The sequence below is a fragment of the Bos javanicus genome, chromosome 25 (assembly GCF_032452875.1).
Source record: "Bos javanicus breed banteng chromosome 25, ARS-OSU_banteng_1.0, whole genome shotgun sequence".
Taxonomy (NCBI): Eukaryota; Metazoa; Chordata; class Mammalia; order Artiodactyla; family Bovidae; genus Bos; species Bos javanicus.
This window is the reverse complement of record NC_083892.1, coordinates 39,152,665-39,178,436: the sequence shown is the minus strand read 5'-3', so window position 1 is coordinate 39,178,436 and position 25,772 is coordinate 39,152,665. Positions and strand designations below refer to the sequence as shown.

Here is a 25,772-nt window from a genome sequence, read left to right as displayed (position 1 = left end):
TGGAATATGAAAGATAGTTTATTGAATCTATATTTTTCCATTAAAACCTTCAAACATAAAAGCTCTGTAACAATCACAACGTTGTCTGTCATATAAATAGAACGTACACGCAGGGACTGCAGGTGTCCTGCTGGGGGTGCACCCGCGAGGAACAGCCTGGCAGGAGAGATGTGCCCGCGGGACCCAGGGGCAGGCGGGCGGCCCCCCGCGCAGGGTGCCTAGGGGGGCGGTGTGCGAAAGCGGACCTTCCTGGCTGTCTCCACGTCAGACTTGGCAACCAGAAACCGCATCTTCTTGCCCCCGTGTCGGATCAGATCCACCGCCCTGAAAGCAGCCAAGGGACGCGGCCGGTGTAGACGAGCCCGCCCAGTGAGGACTGGGCGCTGGTCCAGCGGGGGGCAGCCTCCCCCTGACTGCTGTCCCAAGGGGACAATCAGAGGCAGTAACCCTGAGCCCCCCGAGTGGGACGGAGCTTCAGGATCAGAGAGCCAGGGCACCCGCTGCCACTCTGGAGCCCAAGGCACCTGAGCCCCTGGGTGGGGACTGCGGTGGCATCAGGGTGAGTGAGGGAAGGAAGGGCAGGAGGCGACACTGCGCTGCACTTGCTCATCTCCAAAACGGGCAGTGACAGGGCCCACTGCTGGGCTTTGAGGCGGCAGCCAGGCTCGTCCCCCGGGGCGGGGCGCGGGGCGGGTACCTCGGGTAGCTGACGCCTGCCAGGCTGCTGCCGTTCACCTCCAGGATGCGGTCTCCCAGCGCCAGCCGCCCGTCGGCTGCGGCGGGGCTGCCCGGGAGCAGGGTCTGGATGTAGAGCCCAGGGGCGCCCAGGGGCGTGTGCTGCAGGAGAGGAGCAGCCTCAGGGCTCCGTGGGCCCTCGCCCGCGGGGCCCCAGCACCGGCACCTCCATACCTCCCCAGCCGGGCCCAGGGCAGCCACTCACCATCCCGTCAATGAGGCCCATGCCCAGCCCCGAGGGGCCACGCTCCAGCTCCACCACGAACATGTAGCAGAAGTCATCGGTGCTGGAGCTGTGGCTGGACGGGGCCGGAGGGGGCTCGTCCTCCGGGGCCGCACAGTCTCCTGTAGAACCAGAAAGTGCGGCGGGCGGGTGAGGGGCGGCCACTCAGGCCTCTGTCCAGACTCCACGTCCGGCTCAGCTGCTGCAGAGGACACTTGCTCCCAAAGGTCCAGGGGAGACCCGCTGGGGCCGTCTGGGGGACGGGGGCAGGCCAGCCGCCTGGTGCTGCCGCAGGACTCCACCCCTCAGGAGGCTGAGCAGGGGCTCTGCGCGTTCTCACCCGCCTTCCTCCCCAGCCTCACCCCCCTCAGCGGTGAGCCCCGTCTGCCCGCCCCGAGCTGGGGCCCTGCTGCTCCCCACCCGGATGTCCGGTCCTCCCCACGGGGCCAGCCGTGCTGTGCACCTGAGCGGTGTCCTGCCTCAGGCGCACCCGTCCCGGTGACCCTGCTCGCGGGGCACCCACCCAGCTCGGCTGCACACGGAGGACTCGCCGAGGCTGCCCCTCAGCGCCCTCGGCCCGGCCAGCAGCCCGGCCAGCACCCAGGGCTCCGCCTCCCGCGTCCTCCCGACCCGCGGGCCTCGCACCAGCTCGGGGGCTGAACGCACACCAGCAGTCGTCCGTTCCACCACACTGCCCGAGCGCCCTCTCCGGCCCCCCCACCCTAGGGCCCATCTTGTGCTCCAGGGTGACAGGCGCTCAGGGGCGACGCTGACAGCCCAGCCAAACATGCCGCCCGACTCCGCGGGGGAAGGACCCTGAGGGAACCGCCGGGGCGCAGGGCAGGCTGGTGGGCTCACCTTCCCGGGAGGCGCCCCGCGGGCCGCCGGGCCCCGTCCTCCGCCCTTCCGGGAGCGCCCTCCCGCAGGCACTGCTGCCTTCGGGCCAGTCGGGAGCCGCGGGGTCCAGGCCCAGCGGTGTGCCTGGGGGTGTGAGCAGGCACGACGGGTCCCCATGCGGGTCCACGGCCTGGAGGCCCCCACGGCTCGGGCAGCCGGGCGGCCTTCCTGAGACGCCCTGTGCCCAGGGACCCCCCACGGAAGAGACAGGGTGCTCCAGGCCGGTCTCCTGGGCTCCCCCTGTGGGGTCCCTGGAAGCCAGGGGGCAGCTCTGGGCCTCAGGGTGGCCCTCGGGACTGGCATGGTGTAGGCCCTGGGGAGACAAGAGAATTCAGCCCCGAGCGGTGGACCTGAGAGGGAAACAGAGGGGCCCCCCGAGCCGCGGGCGCCCCGCTGCTGCGTCCCCGGCACCTGGAGGCCCTCAGGCCGGGTGGGCGCTCCACTGGGGCCGGGCTGGCTCCGCAGGCCACACAGGAAGTGGCGGATGTAGAGGAGGTGCTGGTAGACACGGTCGTCCGGGCACTCTGTGTCCAGATCCACTTGGAAGCCCTCGCTCGGCAAGACAATGGGCGGGGGGTTTTCGTAGGACTCCAGGACCTCCTCTGGTGGGGGCAAGGGGCTGTGACCTCAGCCAGGAGGCGCTGCCTACAACCCGCCCGCCACCACCAGACCCCAGGGACCCGGGGGCGGGACCCAGGCCGGCCCAGCCCCAAGGGCCACCGGGATGACCCGAGCTCCGCCAGGGGGAACGTGCGCCCCACGCCCTCCCAGACGCCCCCGGCCCAGCACGTGCCCACACTGGGGGTGCCCACAGCCACACTGACTGCACCCTACACTGTCACCCGTGGGGCACGGCCCACCTGCCTGCTGGCCTCCGCACTGGGAATGGTGCTCTGACCCCCAGACAGAGCCCCCCCCGCCGCAGGCCCTCGACATGACCCAGTTCAAGGGGGTACTGTCCAGAGCCCAAGCCCAGGTGATAAGGGGGAGATGGGGCGAAGCCCCTTCTGTCTGCACCCCCACCCTTCACTGTCCGTCTCTGTGTCACACACTGCTCACGACGCGAGGGGCTCGGCTAACTCGTGAAGAGCGCGTGCATGTATGTGCGTCTGTTCCCGTGTGCACGAGCGTGTGGGCACGGCAGGTGTGCCCAGAACCGCACTGTGTCGAGCTGCCCAGTGTGGACAGCCTGCCCCCTCCCTGGTGGCTGAGTGCTGGGCGAGGCCCCAAGGGGGAGCGGGGACCCGTTACCGAGCCCGGACCTCGGGGGCCAAGGGGAGCCCCAGCCCTGGGCCACCTTCCTCCTCGGGGGTCCTGCCCTGCCCCTACCCAGGGACTGGGGCGTCCAGGAGCCCACGGGCGATGCCCCAGCTCCCAGCGCCCCCACGGAGGGGCCTCACCTGACTTGAAGGCGGCAGGGCCGTCCTGGGCACCCGGCTCCCAGGCGCTCATGGGGCCCATGGCCGAGGCCAGCTGGTACTGAGTCAGCAGCCGGTGCAGCTGCGCGGGGCTCAGGGCGGGGAACGCGGCCCGCAGGCTCGCCCAGCTCATCTGCGACAAGAAGCGCTCCTGGTCAAAGGGCGCGGAGCCCACCCCACGCAAGGGGGGCCGGCCTGCCTTCTGGGGAGCCCCCAGGGGCCAGGCGGAGAGTGAGGTCTGCAAGGGGACCGGCTCTGGCTGTGACGGGGACCAGGGAGGGCTCCTGGGAACGCTCAGACCGCCCCTGCCTTCTGTGAGGGGAGCTTCCGGGGGACCCGGGGGCCCGGGGTGGGAGAGCGCCCTCCAGCCACCAGGGCTCAGGACTCCAGGCGGGAGGCCCTGGTGGGGAACCTGGGTGGCAGCTATGTGTCCGCTCCTGAGAAGCGGGCTCCTCCCTGGGAGCCCGCGGGGGCATGTCGGTGCAGGTCTTGGCCCCTTCGCTCTGCCTCTCTGGCCTCCTGCTGCTAGGAAGCAGGTGTCACTGACTGCCCTTTACCTTCCTCCTCTCTCCCTTTTTTGCTTCACTTCCCTGCCAACATCAGAGGCCTGGGCGGGGTCACGGGGGTCCTGAGCTGTGGTGGGGGGTCGGCCCCTTCTTCACCGCACCCAGCGAGGCCTCGGCTGCTTCTCCAGGGAGGGAGTCAACGGTCGCCCGACGGCCAGGCACCTCCTTCCCATCTCACGGGCTCTGCTTTCTGGGAAATTCCCCAACTTCAACTTCCAACTCTGCTACCGAACTTTGCATCTCTGATGTCGCAGTTTTAACTTCCAAGAATTCTTTCTGTTCTCCCATTTACAGCATCCGGTCATTATGTTACAGATACTCTGCCTCCTTTTTACGAGAATGTCGACGGTTTTTTAAACAAGCTTCTTCTCCCTAAACAGCCTGTCTCGAGGGTGGCAAACGACGGTGCTGGGCGGTGAGTGACAGCCCGGGGCAGGACTGTGGGTGGCAAGGAGAAAGTCCACGGGGCTGCCTGCTGCCCAGCAGGAAAGGGCCTGGCGGCCTCACCCCACCCAGTGACGACCGTGTCACGGCGCAAGTGACGGGGGCGGGCGGGCGAGCTGGCATCCTTGTCTCCGGCTGCTGTTGCAGCAAACGAGCTTGAACGTGGCGGCGAGAACAAGCCGTCTCACAGGTCTCGGGGTCAAACACCCACATGGTTCACACAGGGCTAGACGGAGGGTCGGGGGCTGTGTTCCCCGGAGGCTCCAGGGCAGGACCCACTCCGGCCGAGGGCTGCTCCTGAATCCCGGAGGCCGCTGCACGCCATGGCCCGTCTGCCGCCGCCTCCTCTCCTGTTTCTCTGACCCACTCTTCCGCCTCCTTTTCTTCCTTTTATGGAAGTATAGTTGATTTACAGTGCTCTGTTAATTGCTGGTATAAAGTAATTTTATACATACAGAATCATCCAGCTGTGACTTTCAGACTCTCTTGCATCACGGTTTATTGCAGGGTACTCAGTGTGGCTCCTTGCGCTGCACGGAGAATCCCTGTTTCCGTTTCGTGTAGAGTCGTTTGCATCTGTTAATCCCAAATCCCACTTCATCTCGTCTTCCCTTTCCCCTCTGGTGACCATAAGTTAGCTTTCTACGTCTGCAAGCCTGCTTCTGCTTTGTAAGTTCCTTCCTTCACATCTTACTTTAGATCCTGCACACAGGTGGTATCGCGTGGCATCTGTGCTTCTCTTTCCGACTTGCCTAGTGTGATACTCTCTGGCTGTCCCCACGTTGCTGCAAATACCATTATTCCATCCTTCCGAATGGCTCAGTGGTACCCAGCTGTACACAGGGGCCGCGCCTCCTTTGCCCATTCCTGTCTGTGGACACGCGGGTTGCTCCCGTGTCTTGGAGGTTGTAAACAGTGCTGCTGTGAGCACTGAGGTGCGTGCGTCTTTCTGAATTAAGAGTTCTCCAGCACCACAATTCAAAGTCATCAATTCTTCAACACTAAACCTCTATGGCCCAACTCTCATATTCATACATGACTACTAGAAAGACCGGAGGTTTGACTCTATGGACCTCCAGCTGGCAAAGTGATGTCTTTGCTTCTTAATATGCTGTCTAGGTTTGCCATAGCTTTTCTTCCTAAGAGCAAGCATCTTTTAATTTCGTGGCTGCAGTCACCATCCACAGTGCTTTTGGAGGCCAAGAAAATCTGCCACTATTTCCACTTTTTGCCCATCTATCTGCCATGAAGGGATGCCATAATCTTAGTTTTTTGAATGTTGAGTTTTAAGCCAAGTTTTTTACTCTCCTCTTTCACCTTCAAGAGGCTCTTTAGTTCTTCACTTTCTGCCATTAGAGTGGTATCATCTGTATATCTGAGGTTGTTGGTTATTTCTCCCAGCAATCTTAATTCCAGCTTGTGATTCAGCCAGCCTGGCATTTTGCATGATGTCTGCACACAAGCTAAATAAGCAGAGGGACGCGATATACAGCCTTAAAGCCCTCCAGTTAATTTCAAACCAGTCTGTTGTTCTATGTCCAGTTCTAACTGTTGCTTCTTGACCTGCTTACAGATTTCTCAGGAGGCAGGTCAGGTGGTCGGTATTCCCATCTCTTTCAGAATTTTCCGGTTTGTTGTGATCCACCCAGTCAAAGACTTTATTTAGCACAGTCAATGAAGCAGATGTTTTTCTGGAATTCCCTCACTTTTTCTATGATCCAACAGATATTGGCAACTCTGGTTCCTTTGCCTTTTCTAAACCTGGCTTGAACATCTGGAAGTTCTCAGGGCTGTTGAAGTCTAGCTTGAAGGATTTTTAACATTACGTTGCTACCATATGGATTAAGTGCTGAATCATATGGCAACTCTATTTTTAACTTTTGAGGATTCTCCACCCTGTTCTCCACAGTGGCTGCGCCAGCACAGGGGCTCCCTTTCCTCTACGCCCACGCCAGCTTTTCTTAGGTTTGGGCTTTTTAGCAACGGCCGTCCCGACAGGTGTGAGGCGATGCCACTCTGTAGTTCTGATTTGCATTTCGCTAATAATTAGCAACGTCGAGTATTTTTTCATGTGCCTTTTGGCCATCTGTATGTCTTTTTTGGAGAACTGTCTATTTAGGTCTTCTGTGTATTTTTGATCGGGCTATTTTTTGATACTGAGCTTTATGACTTGTTTGTAGATTTTGGAAATGAAGCCCTTGTCGGTCACATCGTTTACAAACATTTTCCCAGATTTAAGGACTCATGAGCTTAGATGGGGCTACCAGGTGACCAGGTGACCGGCGTGACCGCCCCACCGCGGGGTCCCTCACCTCCACCTGCCAGCAGGGCCCCCGTGCCACTGCTGTAGGTCAGGGACGAGACACGGACGTGCTGGGCCGTCACCCTGCCTGCAGGGTAAAAGCTGGGGACCAGGGGCTGCAGCTGGAGGAGGGTGCGCAACGCACTCCAGGTTTCCTGCCTGGAGAATCCCCATGGACAGGAGCCTGGTGGGCTACGGTCCGTGGGGTCCCGAACAGTCGGACAGGCTTGAGGCACGCTTCGCCTGCCCGCAGGGACTTCGAGCTGCTGAGCCCGGAGCAACCAACGCCCCCCAGCCCCTCTCACCTGGATGAGCTGGGCACTGGGCGTGGCCAGCAGGTTGAGAGTGCAGGAAAGCTTCCGGAAGAAGCGCTCCCCCGCCTCTCCGAAGCCGGCGCTCCTGATCCACTCCAGGAGCTGCTGCAGGCGGGCGCAGGCCTGGACACCCCTGGGCCAGTGGAAGCAGCTCAAAGAGGGGCCTGGGGGAGAGATGGAGGGAGGGTGATGTGGAGCCCTCGCAGGGCACCCCCAAGGGAGACAAGCCCGGCAGCGCCCCAGGCCTCTGGACAGTCAGGAGACCTTCCATCACTTTCCCAGCTTCTCCACCTGCTTCCAGACCCCTGGGGGAGGCGGGAGGAGAACCCGTGGGCCGGCCCCACTCGCCCGGCCCCATGCCCCAGTGCTGCCTCGGCCAGAGATCCTGGCGGCCCTGAGCCTGGGCCAGGTTATGGAGGAGATCTGGGCGCCAGTGAGGCCGGGTCAAAGGTCACGCCAGTTCCCTGAGCCTGTTCCCTCCTCCCAGGGGCCTGGGGCAGAGTGGGGAAAGCAGGACCCAGGAAAGGCCAGAGGGCCCCCTGCACACGCTGCCGGGTGCCTGCCCGGGCCCCACACAGCACGACGGCCTCCCCTGAGGACACGCACGGCGCCAGGGGTGCGCCCGCCCTCACCCTTGTCCAGCAGCTGGTTGAGCAGCAGCGTGCCGGAGAAGAAGAAGAGGTAGGCCAGCACCTGCGCGGCGACCTCGGGGTGCACGTGCAGCCGCCGCAGCAGGTCCAGGGCGGCCTGGTACACGGCCACCACGCGGCGCAGCTCCTCGGGCAGCGGGGGCCCCGCGCTCCAGCTCTCCCGGCGCTCCGACTGGAACGGGGGGCACTCCAGCAGGGCAGGGAGGCACACGTACAGGGCCTGGGGGCCAGAGGAAAGCGCTGCCGGCAGAGGCCCCAGGCCCGCCCGCCAACACCACGTGTCAGCCCCACAGGAGCCGCAGGGGTGCGGAGGCTCAGGAGAGCTCCCCGCAGAGGCGCAGACGGCACGGGCGGTGGAGGGCCTGGCAAAGGGGCCGGGACGGGTGGGGCCGCTGTTTCCCAGAGCAGCGAAACAGAGGGCTCAGGCTACGGGAGGGACAGCGAGCGAGGGGACAGAGCGGCCGGGGCCGGAGGAACAGAGGGTGGGGCCGGGGTGCCTGAAGGTCGGGGGACAGAGGGCAGGGCCAGGGGGCTGGAGGGGCTGAGGCCAGGGATTTGGGGGCTGGAGGGGCCGGGGATGGGGGGATGGAGGACCGAGGGCGGGGGAACAGAGGGTGGGGCCGGGGGGACGGAGGGGCCAAGGCTGGGGCCGGAGGGCCGGCGCTCAGGCCCCAGGCACACGTGGCGCGGTACCTTGGAGACGTAGTAGACGCACTGCTGGAAGGCGTACAGGACAACCTCCTCCAGCACCGCCATGGCCTCCTCGCTGGCCGTGAGGGCGCAGGAGAACAGGGACTCCTTGGAGCCTGCGGGAGAGCGGCACTGTCACCGGGGCGGGGGGGGGGGGGGGGGGGTGGGTGGGGTGGGGGTGCGGGGACGCCGACGGGAACCTTCCGGAACCTCCCGTGGCCTGAGTGTTCCGCCCAACGCCTCCTCTTGGGCTTGGAGAACGAGATAACCCAAAGCCACGGGGCGGCCCACCTCTCCCGGGCCCCAGCGTCCGGAGGAGCTGGCTGAGGGCCGGGACCCAAGCCCCAGGCCTCCCGCCCGTGGACGCTGAGCCACTGTCGGCGCAGCAGGCACCCGCGAACAGGTCGATTCAGGACTCAGTCAGGACCCAGCACCCGTGACCACAGATCCGGCCCCTGTCACTTCTCACTGGGACCCGGGTCAGAGGGCATGGCCAACACTCCTCCGGAGGCCGTCATTCGGGACAGTGGTGACGTGTTCCAAGACGAGCCCATGGGGCCCCTGTGCGCCGCTGGCCCCCAGCACCCCGGTCACCCCACAGGAGCTGCACTGCCCCAGCACGGGGCAGAGGCCCCGGGCCCTCGGCACCTCAGGGCTCGGGTCCAGTGGGCAGCAGGCGGGTGGTGGGCAGGGCTTCCAGGCTGGGCAGTGGCCAGGGTGGGGGTTTGAGGGTTCCAGGCAACTCCCCCTGGGAGGGGCTCCGGTAGAGCCAAGAGCCAGACTGGCCATGGGGTCCCCCAAAGCAGAGGCCCCAAAGGGTGGGGCCACCTGAGGGGCCTTTCAGACGAGGGTGCACAGTGCCCGGTGCCCTGGGGGCAGAGAGGGCCAGACAGGACCCCACCCCAGTCTGCACGCTCAGCCCGTTTCTCTCTACGAGGACAGGAGGCCACCCGCACGGCTGTCCTCCCGCTGTGCCCTGCACCGCCTTCTACCTTCTAATTAGCGCACAGCGTGAACCCAAGTCTGGCAATCTCCTCTCAGGGCGGGAGGGGGTCCAGCAATCAACTTGAGCCCTAAGCTGGGCCCCCGGGAGTACAGGGCTGGGGCCGCCAGTCAAACAGAGAGCAAGTGGTGTGAGTCCATCAGAGACCCGCCCAGCAGACCACGCCATCAAGGGCTCGGGCTCCAAGAACCCACCCGACCAGGAAGCCAGAGGCCTGCAGGGCCCCCAGGGCCCATCCCAGAGCCTGGCCTGCAAGGTCTTATTTGAGAGCCTCCCTGGGCTTGAAACGGAGAGGGCCAGGGAGGGTTCAGGGAGGGCCTGAAACGTCAATACTCTGGCTGCCTGACGCGAAGAGCTGCCTCACTGGAAAAGACCCCGATGCTGGGAGAGACTGAAGGCAGGAGAAGGGGACGACACAGGATGAGATGGCTGGATGGCATCACCGGCTCTATGGACACGGGTTTGGGTGGACTCTGGGAGTTGGTGATGGACAGGGAGGCCTGCCATGCTGCAGGCCATGGGGTGACAAAGAGTCGGACACGACTGAGTGACTGAACTGAACTGGGCTTCGGGGGAGAAGCCAGTGGGGCGATTTGAGGGCCCCAGGCCTGCGTCCTGCAGCCTCGGATGCCGCCCCTAGTCTGAGAAGGCGGACCTACACCCCTGCGTGGGCACCAGGGCTCTGGTGAGAGGACCCGATGGAGAGGCAGGGCTGAGGACAAGAGCACAACCCTGGGGCGGCCCCAGCAGATGCCCAGGAACCCCCCGAAGCCCCTCTACCCACAGCGCAGGCTCTGCCGGGGCTTTCGACTAAGCCGACGCCCCCACGAGCCTGTCGGAGGGCCAGGAGCCCTGGCCGCCATCAACCGCGTCCTGAGCCCCTGGGCCCTGAGGACACCCCCCACATCTCAGATCTGAGGCAGAGCCTCCAAGCCTCACAGGAGAACTTTAAATGACTAACATAAACACCCCCAGAGGAGCTAACGTTTTATCTGCCCACACAAACAGGCTTTCTGGGTAAGAGCTTCAGGCAGAAAAGGGTGTTTGGGGAAGAAAAGCTCTCTCCAGCGCTCAGGACGTGACATCCTGCCCTAGCGCTCTTCCCACAGACACTTCCTGCTGGAAGGCAGGCGGCCGGCATGTCCTCAACCTGCCCTCGGCGCCGGGCTGGTAGTGCTCCCCGCGTTCTGCAGCCCGGATGCCCCCAAGCCGTGTTTCCGGGGCTCAGGCCCTGCTGTGGCTGCCCCGGTCCCCAGGGTAGGCAGAGACTGGACCGCCTCTCCCAGCGTTAACTGGGCTACACATCTGGGTCTTGAACCAAAAATAACTCCCTCCTGAGAGCAGAGGGGGCGGAGTGCCCCCACCCCCGACCCCGCTGCCCCTATGAACGTCAGCCGGACTCGGGATCCCTCTGCAGGACACGATGTCCGAGATGATCGGACAGGAAGGGGTGCTGGTGGGACTCACCCGTGAACACAGCGTCCAGAGTCTGGGGGTTGGGTGGGGTCGGGGAGCCCTCCCATACGGCCCCCCTCGGAGCCCCTTTTTCACTGAGCGTCTTCAGCACTTCACATGAGTTTCATCAATTCTCCGACGCACAGTTTCAAGTTTCAGTCTCCAAGTTTCCCATCACACGCTCATCTCTCTCGCAGGTAGCACGCCTCTCTCTGAAACTCTGCCGCGTGTAGGAGGGGCCGTGGCTGGCAGAGGGCAGTGCCCGGGGAGGGACATGTGGCGAGGCCCTGTCCCACAGCAGAGCCCAGTGGGGCTGCGTGGCGGGGGCCGGCACACAGCTCACCTGTGACGTCCAGCTCCTCCTCCAGGCTCTGCATGTAGAGCGGGCACCTCTGCTGGACGAAGTAGAGCAGCTCCACCGAGTTGGACATCCAGAAGAGGATGTGCTGCAGGTCGGGGGCCAGGCCGGCCAAGGAGAAGCTGGCCGCGGATGGCGGCTCGGGGCTGCCGGACAGACACCCAGGGTCACCGGGAGGCTGGCCCCCCCAGGGCCGCCACACCCCGCCAGCGCCCCGCGTCAGGCTGGGCAGTTAGACTGAGACCCCTAATGGCAAGAGACGCGTCGCCCACAAACCTCAGGGGAGGAGCGCCTGCGGCCCCAGAGCAAAGGCCTCTGGTGGATTCGCCGTCTTCACACCTTCTCTCAAAATTAGGTCACGTGGGGAGGGGGGCTGCGACTGATCAGACAAGCAGCAGGGGTCACCCCTGGTCTTAAGGAGCCAGAGAGGAGCCCCGTGTTCTAAGCTAATAGCGGAACTAACAGGAAACGATGACATAACTGCTCGGCGGTGGGCAGACAGGGTCGGCTAAGCGCGGCAGGACAGGGAAGACGGTGGGGAGTCAACGGGTCGGGAGGACGGGTCACAGGTGTCACTGGAAGATTTAACCATCAGGAAACACCACTGGCTGCAGGTCGCTGACACACGGCTCAGCTCGGGCAGAGCCACTCGTGTCCCCTGGGAGCCAGCGCAGGTGGGGCCCCCAGGCAGAGAGCAGGGTCCCATCACTCTCCTGGGGGCCGGTCCCCAGGCGGAGGGACCCAGCACCTCTCCCTTCCCCAGGGACACTGTGGACCGTGGGGCCCCCTGCCTCCGCGGTCAGGCGGCTTCCGTCCATCTCAGGCCCTTCCTTCTGCATCTCCAGAGCCGGGACCTGGGGTCTGGGTCGCCGGCGCTGTGACAGACGCTCCCGTGCTGTCCTCACCAGCCCCCGTGGCCCCTCGTGTGAACAGCAGCCCTGTGTCTCTGTCTGGCTCCTCCCCTGCAGCAAGCCCGGCTGGGAGACGTGTGTCCCAAGAGCATCCTACACTGGTTCCCTGACCACACCTGCCGAGGCTCCCACAGGCGAGCAGGGATCCGCGGACAAACAAAGCAAGCCCCCTGGAGGTCCCCTGGGTCTGCCACGGGCGAGCGCAGCTACGCCTCTCACTGGCGGGATCCCAGGGGCAAGGCAGGCGCGGCAGACATCATGCAAAGACAGGCAACCCCGGCCCTTCGTCCTGCCGGGGGGCTTCCAGGAACCCAGAGCAGCTCGCAGACTCAGGCTGTCGTGGTGACCGTCATGCTGGGGGTGCTGGGGGTCAGACCACAGGCCCGGCCAGGAAGCGTCAGGAGGGCTGGGTCCCCTCTGAGCAGCTGGCCTGGGCCCGGGGCGCCCTTTCCCACATCCACCTCTCCTTGTTCTTCCTGCTGATCTGGCTTCTCCCCCGTCCTCCTCGCTGGTCTGAGTCACGCACACGTCTGTGCGCAGGCATGGAGTGCCGTGTCGTGGCTGCTGCTCAGCTGCTCAGGGCTGTGTGCATGGACTGCAGCACAGCAGGCCTCCCTGTCCTTCACCTCTCCCGGACTTTGCTCAAACTCGTGTCCGTCGAGTCGGTGATGCCATCCAACCATCTCCTCCTCTGTCGGCCCCTTCTCCTCCCGCCTTCAATCTTCCTCAGGTCTTTTCCAGTGAGTTGGCTCTTCACAGCAGGTGGCCAAAGTACTGGAGCTTCAGCTTCAGTCCTTCTAGTGAGTATTCAGGGTTGATCTCCTTCATGATTGACTGGTTTGATCCGGCAATCCAAGAGACTCTCAAGGGTCTTCAACACCACAGTTCAAAAGCATCAATTCTTTGATGCTCAGCCTTCTTTATGGTTCAACTCTCACATCCATACGTGACTACCGCAAAACCATAGCACTGACTACATAGACCTTTATGTCACTAAAAAGGATTAATCTGTTTGTGCAGCCAAAGCTGCTTCAGTCGTGCCCTACTCTGTGTGACCTTATGGACTGCAGCCCGCCAGGCTCCTCTGTCCATGGGATTCTCCAGGCAAGAGTACTGGAGTGGGTGGCCATGCCGTCCTCCAGGGGATCTTCCTGACCCAGGGATCGAACCCATGTCTCTTGTCTCCTGCACTGGCAGGCGGGTTCTTTACCACTAGAGCCACCTGGGAAGCCCATTAATCTGCTTGTCAGAACCCAATTCTGTTTTGTTTCCACATGTATGGCCCTTCTCAATCTCACCCAGAACGCAGTGGGACAGACGTGCCTCCACATAGGAACAATCCACCAGCTAAGCCACGGCCACCAGTGGGGCTCTGGTGTTGGGTCCTGGTGTGGTCGGCGCTGAGGTCTGTGCCCCCGGCCAGCCCGGGAGGTGCTCTGGGGCCCCACGGAGGTGCTGCAGCCTGGCCCACCGTCCAGGAGGGCCTGAGTGGGGCCAGGGCCAGAAAGGCACCGGCCACGGAGCAGAGACCGACCAGTGGGGTCAGACCAACAGAGAGGAGACTGCTCACAGAATGAAAAGGCGACCGACAGATGGGCGAGAGAATTTACAAACCGTGTGCCCGCTGAATGGGATGGGTCACCAGTACACACAAGGAACCCGTACAGTTCAAAAGCAAAAACCCTAATAACCTGATTACAGACAAGCTAAAGGTGTGAACAGGTGTGTCTCCAAGCAGACCGACAGCGGGAGCAGGAAAAGTCCTCAGCCTCCCTGACCACCAGGGAGACGCGGGTCAGACCACAGGGCGCAGCCACCTCACACCTGCCAGGTGTCCGCAGCGGGAAGACAAGAGACGGGACCTCTGGGGGCCCAGCGGTCATGAACCTGCCCTGCAGGGCAGGGGACACGGGTTCTACCCCCAGCCAGAGAACTAACCCCCACCTGCCGCAGAACCACTGAGCCCGCACACAACCAGGGCATCCGTGTGCTTCAGCCAAAGATCCCGCCAGATGCAACGAAGACCCCGCATGCAGCAACTGAGCCCTGATGCAGCCAAACACATAAATCAGTACTTTTTTTAAAAAGACCCGACCCAGTGGGTGTCACAGAGCACGTGGAGAAACTGAACTCTTGTGCACCGCTGGTGGGGATGCAAACTGGCACAGCCGCTGTGGGACACAGCACGGAGGTTCCTCAAAAAAATAAACCCGAGCTTCCTTATGGCCCAGCAATCCCACGTCCGGGCCAGCGCTGCTCGGATGCCCACAAGCCCCACGGGGATTCTGTTCATCTCAGCCCAGCGGGAGCCTCGCTGCTCAGCCCCCGGCTCCCAGCTCCATCCCTCTAGGCCCCAACAACGATGTAGGAAGGAGGGGGCAATGATGTTTCCTCCTGCTCCCCTTACAGGACCTACCACAGGTGGGCAGTACCCCGCAAGCATGACAGCATGCGTGTGCTTTATAAATGAACCCTCCTCACTCGACATCTTCACACGAACAGTTCAGGTCAGTCCCTCAGTCAGGTCTTTGCGACCCCATGAACTGTGGCACACCAGGCTTCCCTGTCCATCACCAACTCCCAGAGCGTGCTCAAACTCATGTCCATCGCGTCAGTGATGCCATCCAACCATCTCATCCTCTGCTGTCCCCTTCTCCTCCCGCCTTCAATCTTTTCCAGCATCTGGGTCTTTTCTAATGAGTCAGTTCTTCGAATCAAGTGGCCAAAATATTGGAGCTTCAGCCTCAGCATCAGTCCTTCCAGTGAACATTCAGGACCAATTTCCTTTAGGATGGACTGGTTGGATCTCCTTGCAGTCCAAGGGACTCTCAAGAGTCTTCTCCAACACCACTGTTCAAAAATATTGATTCTTCGGCGCTCAGCTTTCTTTGTAGTCCAACTCTCACATCCATACATGACCACTGGAAAAACCATAGCTTTGACTAAACAGACCTCTGTCAGCAAAGTGATGTCTCTGCCTTTTAATATGCTGTCTAGGTTGTCACGTGAATGGGGATGAGGCAAACCCCTGTGGACCGCAGTGTGACTTGTGGCCTCAGGAGCCCCGCATCCCTGACGTGCGGTGACCACACGCAGCCTCTGCTGTCGCCACGCGTCACGTTCCTCCAGGGGACGGGTGGCCGTGGCTTAGGCGCGTTTGTGAAGGCAGTTCCCTGCAGTGTCCGCTCATCTTTACCGCTAATGCCAAATGGTTTTCCCAACTCCTCCAGCATCAATTAAGAGTAGATACAGTGCTTCTGGTTGGAGAGCCAAGACCGACTGCCCCATCTAGACCCCAGAGGTGTCCGTTTCCCCGAAGAAGCCGGTTCACGTTAACACAGTCGTTACGGGAGCAAGTGAGGAGACAGCTTCCAAGAGGGTCGCGCCCACTCTGTCACACACTCCCCCGACACACAGTTCTGCAGGTGGTGACTGCAGACGTGGAGAGAGCCCCCCAGAAACAGAAAGACACTTTAGGACGGACCGGCTGGACCTCCTTGCAGTCCAAGGGACTCTCAAGAGTCTTCAACACCACAGTTCATGGAAGCATAGAGCAGGCCCCAGTGGGGGTGGAGGGAGCTGGGTCTGAGCCCCTCGGGGAACCAGGGGCGGGGAGGGTACAATGACGGGGCCATACTTACAGGTGCGCCTGCTTCTCTGCCAGCTCTTTGGTTTTCTCCTACAATCAGAAATGGAGAAAGCAAGATGAGACAAACGGGCCAGGATGGCTGTGACAGTCAGACCACCACCGACTGCAGCTCCACCCACGTGCACACACGGCCTCCCTGCTGGGGCGCCCTGAACCCGGTGACCTGCTCTGAGCCACACGGGAACCTGTCTTCCCATTTGGTCAAACCTCCCAGCACAGAAGGAACATTTCACATCCAGCTCTCTTACATAACAAGCGGCCAGGCAGAGAAGAGGAAAGACAGGTCAAACGTTTGACAAGTTTCAGAATAAGGATTCCAGCAACTCCCTGATGGTGAAGCTTCATAGTCACACTTTTAAAAGCCAGTCCCCAGAAACAACGAGCAGGTGCTTGTGGGTTTGAGTTTCTACAAATACAATTCAACGTGCCCACAGGGACTCAGGCCTAGCCAACGTTTTCTGTCCTTTTTAATCAAGAAATCATTCTTGGGGCTCTCCTGGCAGTCCAGTGGATAGGGCCCCTCACTTCCACGGCAGAGGGGCTCGTGTTCTGATCCCTGGTCTGGGAACTAAGATCCCACACGCCTTGGGGACGGCCACACATACATACGAATAAAAAAGGAAATCATTCCCGCTTTAGCCAAGGCGGCCCGGCGTGCCCTAATGGACTCCCGCTCAGGCTCTCTCAGTTGCTCCCGGCGCCTGAGCTGAGGAGACTCGTGAGCACCGGGTGGCGGCAGGGTGGGGGACTGCTGATGCCCCCAGATGAACAAACAAGCAAAGGAGCCTTGGGGACTGGAGACAGACCCGTGTGAGGCTTCTCACCCCCGGGGAAGCAGCTCAGGATCACCCAGCCCGGGACCCGAGGAGAGGAGGTCCACCGCCTCCACAAGCCTGCTCCTCGCCCGCCCGGGGGCGGGGCCCAGGGCTGGTCCTATGAGCTTGGGGGGGAAGCCGAGGGTCACGCTCGGGCTCAGGAGACGCGGTTCTCTGCCCCGGTGCTCTCAGCTGTGACACGGGACACCCACGCTGTTGGGGTGCTGTGAGAATGAAATCCAGCAGCAGCAGATGACTACACCCAGTGTCTGACAGAGGGCAGACTCAGGAAAGGAGGGTCACTTGTGGGATTCGGGGCCTCTGAGCACCTGGCCCCTCCACCACATGGCCCGGCCCCACCACTGACCCAGACGGTCTCACGGATCAGCCGGGCTATCTTGAGCAGCAGCTGCCCAAAGGAGCCCGGCTCGAGGCGGGTGGCCGAGTGCTGGATGCAGAGGCAGAGGAGGAAGGCGGGGGTCAGCTTGTGGTCATCGCCATCCGGCTCGATCAGCGTCATGATCCGCTGCAGCAGCGTGTCCTCCACGTCGGGCTCGAACTCCAGCTGCAGCGGCCGCGGCCGGGGCAGGGCGGGCCGGGCGGGGGCAGGGGCGCCGCGGGCCCGGAGCAGGGCGCCGCACAGCCGGCAGCTCTGTGGCGCGGTCCGGAGGCGGGCCAGGGCCTGGGCGGGCAGCGGCTGGGCCTGCGCCGGGTCCTTGAACAGCAGCAGGTAGTAGAGGCCCAGGGACAGCAGGTCGCCGTGCCGCAGCGCCACCGGGCGGGCCCCCACCTCCGCGAAGTTGACGGCAACGGGCGCCCCGGGCAGCGGCTCCAGCACCAGCTGGGCCCCCGCTGGGCCCTGGCCCGAGGGCTGGCGCCGGCGCAGGGTGCAATGCAGGGGCAGGATGTCGGGGGCCGAGAGGCTGATGCTGGGCTTGCTGGACGGGGTCCTCTGGCCCACCGTGTGCCGCTCCCGGTTGAGCACATACACCAGGCTGTCCTGAAACGCAGACGCCAGAGCTCAGGGACTGGCCGCCACGCCGGCAACTCCATCCCTGGCAGCTAAGCTGCCCGGGCCGCCCACCCTGGAGCGCGTCCTGACCTGCGGCCTGCCCCCAGCCTGCCCACCCTGGGCATCCACCCCGACTCCCAGACTCCAGGGGCGACTCCAATGGAGATGTGGGAGGCGGCCCTGCACACACTCGAGGTCACGGGAGGCGGGGGTGTCGACCCACGGGAACCACTCCCTGGGACCCACCAACCCCCCCACCCCGGGGAGGCAGCAGGTCCCCCCCAAAGCCAGGCAGGCAGCGGCCTAAGCGACAGGTGGGTGGGGCCCAGGATCAGATGAGCCCCGGCTGGGGTCAGTCAGTGAGGAGCTGAGGGGCCCCTCCCGGCCCTGCTGCCTCCTACTGTAACCTGCACCAGAGAATGTTCTGGAAGCAGAGAACAGGGACGTCTCTACTCTCCTCCAGAGTCCAGGACCGACCAAGGCCACCACAGCCCCCGGCCCCAGCTAAGGCCAGCTGGGGGTGTGCACCTGAGAGCCCCCAGCCCCCTGACCCCCAGGTCCATCTGAAAGCCCTGCGCCCGCCCCCCCGGTCTGTCTGAGAGCCCTGCACCTGCCCCCTCGACCCCCCAGGTCCATCTGAAAGCCCTGTGCCCGCACCCTGGTCCATCTGAGAGCCCCACACCCACCCCGCCGGTCCATCTGAGAGCCCTGCGCCCACCCTCCAGTCCATCTGAGAGCCTCCTGCCCCCCGACCCCCAGGTCCATCTGAGAGGCCCGCCCCCACCCCGGTCCATCTGAGAGCCCTGCGCCCACCCCACTGGTCCATCTGAGAGCCCCGCCAGTCCATCTGAGAGCCTCCTGCCTCCCGACCCCCAGGTCCATCTGAGAGCCCTGCACCTGCCCCCCACCCCAGTCCATCTGAGAGCCCTGCACCCGCCCCCCTCGGTCCATCTGAGAGCCCCCCCGGTCCATCTGAGAGCCTCCTGCCTCCCGACCCCCCGGTCCATCTGAGAGCCCCCCCGGTCCATCTGAGAGCCTCCTGCCTCCCGACCCCCCGGTCCATCTGAGAGCCCCCCAGTCCATCTGAGAGCTCTGCGCCCACCCCACCAGTCCACCTGAGAGCCCCCCTGATCCATCTGAGAGCCTCCTGCCTCCCGACCCCCAGGTCCACCTGAGAGCCCTGCATCTGCCCCCCCACCCCCCCGCCTCAGGTCCATCTGAGAGCACTGAACCCGCCCCACCAGTCTATCTGAGAGCCCTGCGCCCGCCCCCCTGGTCCATCTGAGAGCCTCCTGCCCTCCAACCCCCTGGTCCATCTGAGAGCCCTGCACCCACCCCCCTGGTCCATCTGAGAGCCTCCTGCCCCCCGACCCCCCAGTCCATCTGAGAGCCCCCCTGGTCCATCTGAGAGCCCTGCGCCCACCCCCCTGGTCCATCTGAGAGCCTCCTGCCCCCCGACCCCCCAGTTCATCTGAGAGCCCGGCCCCCTCAGTCCATCTGAGAGCCTCCTGCTCCCCAACCCCCAGGTCCATCTGAGAGACCCGCCCCCGCCCCCGGTCCATCTGAGAGCCCCCCACCCCAGTGAGGGGCTCACGTGCTGCTGGCTGTAGCCCTGCAGGAGCAGCAGGTGGGGTGACTCGTAGAGGGAACAGCGCATGGCGTCCCGGCCAGGCTCCTCAGGGTCCCGGGTGGAAGCCGAGCTCAGGCTGGTCTCGCTGACTGTGCGGCGCAGCCGCGGTGGAGGAGGGCTCCGGGTGCCCCCTGCGGCCGGGGCCGGGGTTCCCTTGGCACGGCTCCGCTGCAGCCTCCGGGCTTGGGCGTTTATCCCTGTAAAGCAGCCGTGTTGGGTGAGCAGGGCCCGGGCTCCAGTTCCGGGCTCAGGCCACAGGAGCCACTCCTCATGCTGGTCACTGCTCCGTTCAGCGGGCCTGCAAGGAGCCGCAGGACTTTGCCCACTGACCACTTCCTGGAAGGCTGGGCACCTTGGAGGCTCCCCCAAGAGCCAGGCAGCCCAGCCGTCTTGAACCCCAAACACCCCCCAGGAGCCTGGCGGCACACTGCAGTCAACCCCCTGAGGGATGCCAAGCCCACCTCCGAGCCCAGCCCATCCACCCGTCCCACCCTGGCACCCCGCGTGAGCGTGTGTGCGCTGGTTAGATGAGAACCGCTCATCCACCCCACGTTCCACAAGGCGGAAGCTGCCAACTCGCCACGGCACCCCAGCCCACCGCCCGGAGTACAGCCGTGCCTTCCCAGGCCGCCTCCAGCACGGCAGGTCAGAGGTGTGCTGTGCCCGCTTGTGCACACACCAACACACCCCAGGAAAGCCTTGAACAGACCTCTACGGGTGGGAAGCGCTCTTTCACACTAAAGCCACACGAAAGCTGAGAAGCCACCCAGAACTGGTCTTCCGTCACAGCCGCGTCCCCGGCTGGCCAGGGCTTCTGCTCTGAGCCCTCCGAGAGCCCTCTGCAGCCGCTGTCTGCAGCGTCCTGCCCACGACCACTCCAAACAGAAGCAGACACTGCCAGGGGAAGGGAGGGGGTAAGCGGGGGCCAAGGGCGTGGCCTTACCAGGAGCAGGCAGCCAAGCGGGAGGGAGATGGACCTGCTTCCAGCAGGAGAGGGAAGTCGGCTCCTCTGCAGCCCACAGGGGGCCGGGGCTGCGGGAGGGAGGCTGCTCCGCTCAGCCCACTCAGCTCAGCCGCAGTGCGAGTATCTGCCGGGACTGCCGCTGCCGCAGAGCTGGGCCAGAGAGCCAGGGGAGGGGCGCGGTGGGGGCAGGAGCCAGGCATGGAGGAGGCAGCCCCCTCAGCCCTGTGTCCCGGCTGGGGCATCGCTGCCCAAGCCCGGGGCCCCCCTCCATCCATAGAGGACGTGCCCAGTACTGCCTTCCAGAAGCCTGGGCTCCCAGGCAGCAACAGAGCCCAGAGGGTCGCCCTTCCCTCTCAGATGAGGACGAGGCCTGGGCGCCGGGGGCCAGGGTCCCCTGGGATGCAGGAGACAGGTGTGGGTGCCAGCTCCCAGCCACCCGGACCCTCAGCTGGGGTCCCGCCCCCGCAGATGACCCCTCTCAGGCCACAGCAGGGCCTCTCACCGCCAGCGTTCAGAATGGCCTGGAGTGCGGAACAGCGCCGCCCTCCCAGGGCTCCTCCGCGGGCCCCCGAGGGGGAGGGCCAGGGCTGTCGGGGGGGAGGCAGGGGCAGCTAGAGGCCAGGGCCGCTGGACCGCCGACACAGCACGGCCAGCACGCAGAGCCGACACGAACGCTGCACACCCCGTGGGGGCACAGCCAGGACGACCCTCGCGTGCAGACACCAAGCAAGGACAGGCACTGGGCCCCTGTGAGCTCCATGGGGACCGTTCACCCGGCAGGACAGAGCTACTGCCACTGCCCAGGGGAGGCGGGCTCCAGGCTGCACCAGCGGTGGGCAGAAAGGCCCGAAGAGGGGCGGCGCGAGGGTGGGAGACCCTGTCCCCACGGCAGCCGCACGGGAAGCGCCCTGCACGTCCCCGGAGCTGGATCCATGTGCACGCAAAGCTGTTGCAAAAGCAGACAGAGAGGCACACAGCAGGTTCTAGAACTAGCCAGCTCATAGGTCAGGGGATGGAGCCCGGGGGCCTACCAGGACATGCGGAACATCACATGTGCACACACGAGGACACGCTTCATAGGCAGCTGTGTGTACCGTCTACTCACTCATAAAAACTAAACAAGATTTTTTAAATGTACAGGTCGACTCTGGAAGGGAGGTACCCAGTACGTTATTGTCTATCCTTTATATTTGAAAACTTTCTTAAAGTAAAAATCATGAACACCACGCGGTCCCCTCCCGTGTGAGGACTCTGCAGCTGCCCCGAGGTAGGGGGATCACCGGGCAGCCACTCGCTCCGAGGAGGTCGTGGCTTCCGGGGCTGATGCTCGCGTCCCAGTGCCGCACAAAACCAGGGCAGCTCTGCCTGGCTGAGCAGACCCTCCTCGCTGAGCGTGGGACGGGAACTCATCCCCGTAAGCGGAAGGCAGGACGCGGGGACAGCATTGCTCCTGGACGGGGTGTCTCTGAAGGGGAAGGGGGCCGCGCCTGTGGGAGGGGTCCCTGACAGACAGAGGGGCGGCGTGTCCTCCAAGCATGAGGCTTGCGGCCCAGGGAAGGAGCGGGCTCTCCTCTCACAGCAGCACTGCAGGGCGGGACCCGAGTCTCCCATCGGACGCTCTGGGGCAGGCAGCACAGGCCAGGGGGGACACCCCACCACACGGAGGTTCCTGTGCTGGCCCAGGCATCCCCGTCCTCTCTGCCGGGAGAGAGCAGAGGACCCTGGACGTGGGGGAGGGGACGTCTGCTGGAAGCAGCTGTCGTCAAGGCTTCAGAGCAGCCCTGGAAAGAACAACAAGGCTCTTCCTGCCTGTCAGGACATTCCGGACAGCAAACAGGCTGCAGGTCTGACCCCAGGCCCGTGTGGGCGTCTCTCCCAGGAGCCGGAGGGTCTGAAACAAGGCACGCAGCTCGGAGAAGCCTCTGTGGTCACCCCCACCACCGGGGCTGGGGCAGGACTCGGAATGACTGTGACAGGGGCTGACGAGGCCAACGAGCCTGTGCGGGTGAGCTCTGCTCAAACAGGGCTGACTGAGCCGACTTCAGGGCCCTAACAACAGCTGGGGATGTGCTGCTAGAACAGGCGGCCATGGCCATGGCGAAGTCCCAAGTCAGACCTGCCTTCAACACGCCCTCTGGACTGGAATGCTGTTTCCAGGTCAACAAAGGCTGCATGATGAAGCTCCACGGCAACCAAGCAACCCATGAGCTTAACCTGAAACTTTTTTTATACCTGAAACGTATAACAACAGAGACCTCAGGATCGTCCAGAGAGCGCCTGCCTCCTACACGGCTGGCCTTATTCCACGCACTTTGCATGTAATTCCGTTTCGCTCTCGTGTTATAATAAACTCTACAAAGGGACTGCAGTGAGGTAAGAATATGCCACCTGGCTTTCCGGGCTCGCTCTTCCCACGGGCAAACACAGTTCTGAACAGACGTGGACGTGCAGGCCCACCTCCCCACGAGGAGCACACCGGCAGGCCCGCCAGCCACGTCGTTCACGCCGCATGGGGTCCTAACCGGTACAGTCACGTCGAAACACACACGGGCGGCGGGAGGGCCGGAAAGGGGAAGCTGTAGTTACTTTACAGACGATGTGACTGTGTACAGAGAAAACACAAAGCAATCTATGGGCAAACCATTAGAAGTGAGAAATGGACTCAGCAAGGGGACGAGACACCGGAAGTAAAGAGACGCAACACTGTTTTTAAACACTAGAAACAAAGTGAAAGGGCCATGTCCTTACAAATGACACCATTTACAACGGCGTCAGGAAGTATGAAAAGACGAAGGAATAAACCTTCAGAAGCCTCGCAAGACCGTCACTGAAAACCACGAAGTGCTGTTGACAGAAATGAAAGAAACCAAAGCGAAGAAACACCACATGCAAGAGAGGAAAGGGAACAGCCAGTGCCCCGCACGCTGCCAGGCGGCGGGGGCCAACCAGCAAGCAGCTGGAAGCCACTGTGGGGCCGCGTCTCCACCACTGACCGTCGACGCCACTCCGAGGTGGACGGGACAGGGACACGCACAGCAGAACCACTGCAAACGGGCCCAAGCCAGAGACTTTACTCATCTCCACCAGCAGCAGGATGCCCAAGTCAACTGTGCTACAACACACCGAATGATAAAAGAGAAGGCCATCTGACGTGGGCAGGCGCTAAACACCACTGGGATGCACTGGAAGTGTTAACTTTGCTATGTCAATTTTATTTCCATTTTTTAAATCAGGCTTTAAAGACCCTCATTGAAAGGCAAGACCAGAAAGCTCTCCAAAGAGAATGAGGGGAATATCTTTATGACCCCAGAGACAAGGAAGGATTTCTTACACAAAACTGAACCAGAGAAACACTGACCATAAAGGAGAGAATGAACAAATCCAACCACGTTAACAGTTTTACTCATCAAAAGACGCTGTAAGTAGAATTTAGAACACCAACTCACAGACCTGGAGAAAATAATTACAACACGTATCACTGATAAAGACTAGAAACTAGAATAAAGGACGCCCACAAATCAACACAGGGCTTCCCTGATGGTCAGTTGGCAAAGAATCCGCCTGCAACGCAGGAGACCCTGGTTCGATTCCTGGGTCGGGAAAAAATCTGCCAGTAATGTAGGAGCCCTGGGTTCAATCCCTGGGTTGTGAAGATCCCCTGGAGAAGGGAACAGCTACCCAACTCCAGTATTCTGGCCTGGAGAATTCCATGGACAGTACAGTCCATGGGGTCGTGAAGAGTCAGACATAACAACCAACTTCCACTTTTCACATTTCACAAATCAATAAGGAAAAGATCAGACAATAGAAAACGCAGAAGAGCAGACCACACACTTGAGGCTGCCAGTGGAGTGGTGAACCGGAAGCTGGCCTCATCAGGTAGAGCGAAAATACGCACACTCAGCGTCCAGCCAGTCCCAGCCAGGCGCGCACCGCAGAGGGGCCGCACATGTGGGGACCAGGATGCTCGCAGCAGCGTGGCTCCCAGACTCGTTCGCGGGGGGACAGGCCATGGCCGGGAGCAGCATGACGGACGAGACCTAAATCCACCCGCACAACTCAAAACAAGGGAAGCCACACTGTCGCGGGCAGAACACACAGGCAACGACGCTGCGAGGAACCCGAGAAGGCGGCCTCACAAAACCACGACGGCGGCTCCTTCCGAGGGGCAGGGAGAGGGTGGCGCTCAGGGCGGCCCCGGGGACAGCAAGCCGCGCCCACGTGCCCGCCTCAGCCTCGGGACTGACCTACGGGCCCACGCAGGGTGCCTCCAAGAGCCCCGTACCAGCCAAAGCCTCAGGGCCTGCCACCGCACCCGCCCAGGGGGAGGGCACCCCCCACCACCCAAAGCCTCAGGGCCTGCCGCCGCACCCGCCCAGGGGGAGGGCACCCCCCACCAACCAAAGCCTCAGGGCCTGCCGCCGCACCCGCCCAGGGGGAGGGCACCCAGGGGACACGGCGGGCACCAGAGCCCCACGTCCATCCCACCGAGGGCCCTGTCCCCTGCAAGCGGCCACAGGCTGCAGTAACCCAAGTTCCAACCAGCATCGAGGACGCGTCCTACACCATCCACTCTGGCAGTCAGATGCTGCCAGCCCTGCAGTTCCATCTCTCCTCAGCCCCGTCCCCAGCACGAATCCTCGCCCGCCACCCAAGGAGCTGACAGATGTCTGCCTTCCCGCCAGCGGCCCAGGGGTTCAAGTCCCGGGCAAGATGCAGATGTCCTGCGCCTCCCCGCCTCCTCTCCAGGGCTGGGCGGAGAGCCAAGGACACCTGCAGGGGCCGCGGCCCCGCCCCCTCCTGCCGCACTCCAGCTGGACGACTTATTTCTGAAGCTGGGTCATGGGTGCACAAACAGGTCACTACGTTACCCCGGATCTAGTCCTCTGCTGAGAGCATTTCAAAATAAAGATGAGGAAAGCGACAAGAGGCGGGTACAGACTATCAAGCACAGATGGCCTGCGTACAGTGTAAAACCCACTCCATCTCACAAATACTAAAGGAAACACAAACCAGCATCATGCGTGCGTCCCCTATCTAGTCGGCAGAGACTCTTTAAGGACAGAGCCATGTAAGAGAGAAGGTGAGGTGAGACAGCACATGCAGACACTGCCCGTGGGGGCGTCACCTGGCGCCGGTCCTCACCAAGGTCAAAACCAGCCAGGGCCTGGTGCCAACCATGTCCTGTTAGGCACGCACAGGCCTGCAGTTAGAAACGCCTCCAGCTCTCCACGACGAATCCCACCTTTAAGTTCCTATCCTCCAGAAACAATCAAAAAGGAGTCAAAGATGCTTACATAAGCGTTACAGAGAAAAGTGGGAAATATTCTGAAGCTTCACCAAGGACGCAGTCACACAGCCCACGCTCCACTAAGCACTAAATACGATGTTCACAATGTAAGTACACGGAGTTAAAAAAAAAAGGTAAAGAGCTCTGTACACAGGTTGATTCGAATTACGTAAGAAAATAAACTTGATAGTAAGAAAAGAAGGAAAGGCACCAAAATGCTAAAAACAATTCTCTTTTGGAGGTAATTTCACAGATGATTTTTACTCTCTGTATACTTTTTATTTTCCAAATTTTCAACAATAAAAACGTTTTAAAGTACCGAGGAGGGGCTACCCTGGTGGCTCAGTGGTAAAGAATCCGCCTGCCAGTGCAGGAGACACGGGTTCGAACCCTGGTCCGGGAAGATCCCACCTGCCGCGGAGCAGCTCAGCCCAAGCACCACGACA

At 62.5% G+C, this 25,772-nt stretch overlaps 1 protein-coding gene across 7 annotated transcripts in view; it reads right to left on the bottom strand.

Annotated features, from left to right (window-relative positions):
- LOC133238790 (monocyte to macrophage differentiation factor 2) overlaps positions 1–25,772 on the bottom strand; it is a 120,489-nt gene continuing 94,717 nt past the window's right edge. For all 7 annotated transcript variants that reach the window (XM_061402272.1, XM_061402273.1, XM_061402274.1 and 4 more), the window contains 13 exons: positions 19,037–19,269; positions 16,798–17,430; positions 15,608–15,645; positions 11,041–11,201; positions 8,243–8,355; positions 7,532–7,769; positions 6,891–7,063; positions 3,256–3,406; positions 2,267–2,457; positions 1,817–2,168; positions 941–1,080; positions 698–837; positions 1–324 (listed from right to left, as the gene is read on the bottom strand). In XM_061402272.1, coding sequence (XP_061258256.1) covers positions 219–324; positions 698–837; positions 941–1,080; positions 1,817–2,168; positions 2,267–2,457; positions 3,256–3,406; positions 6,891–7,063; positions 7,532–7,769; positions 8,243–8,355; positions 11,041–11,201; positions 15,608–15,645; positions 16,798–17,430; positions 19,037–19,269 — 2,669 coding nt within the window. In that variant the 3' untranslated portion in view covers positions 1–218. The remainder of the gene's footprint in view (positions 325–697; positions 838–940; positions 1,081–1,816; positions 2,169–2,266; positions 2,458–3,255; positions 3,407–6,890; positions 7,064–7,531; positions 7,770–8,242; positions 8,356–11,040; positions 11,202–15,607; positions 15,646–16,797; positions 17,431–19,036; positions 19,270–25,772) is intronic.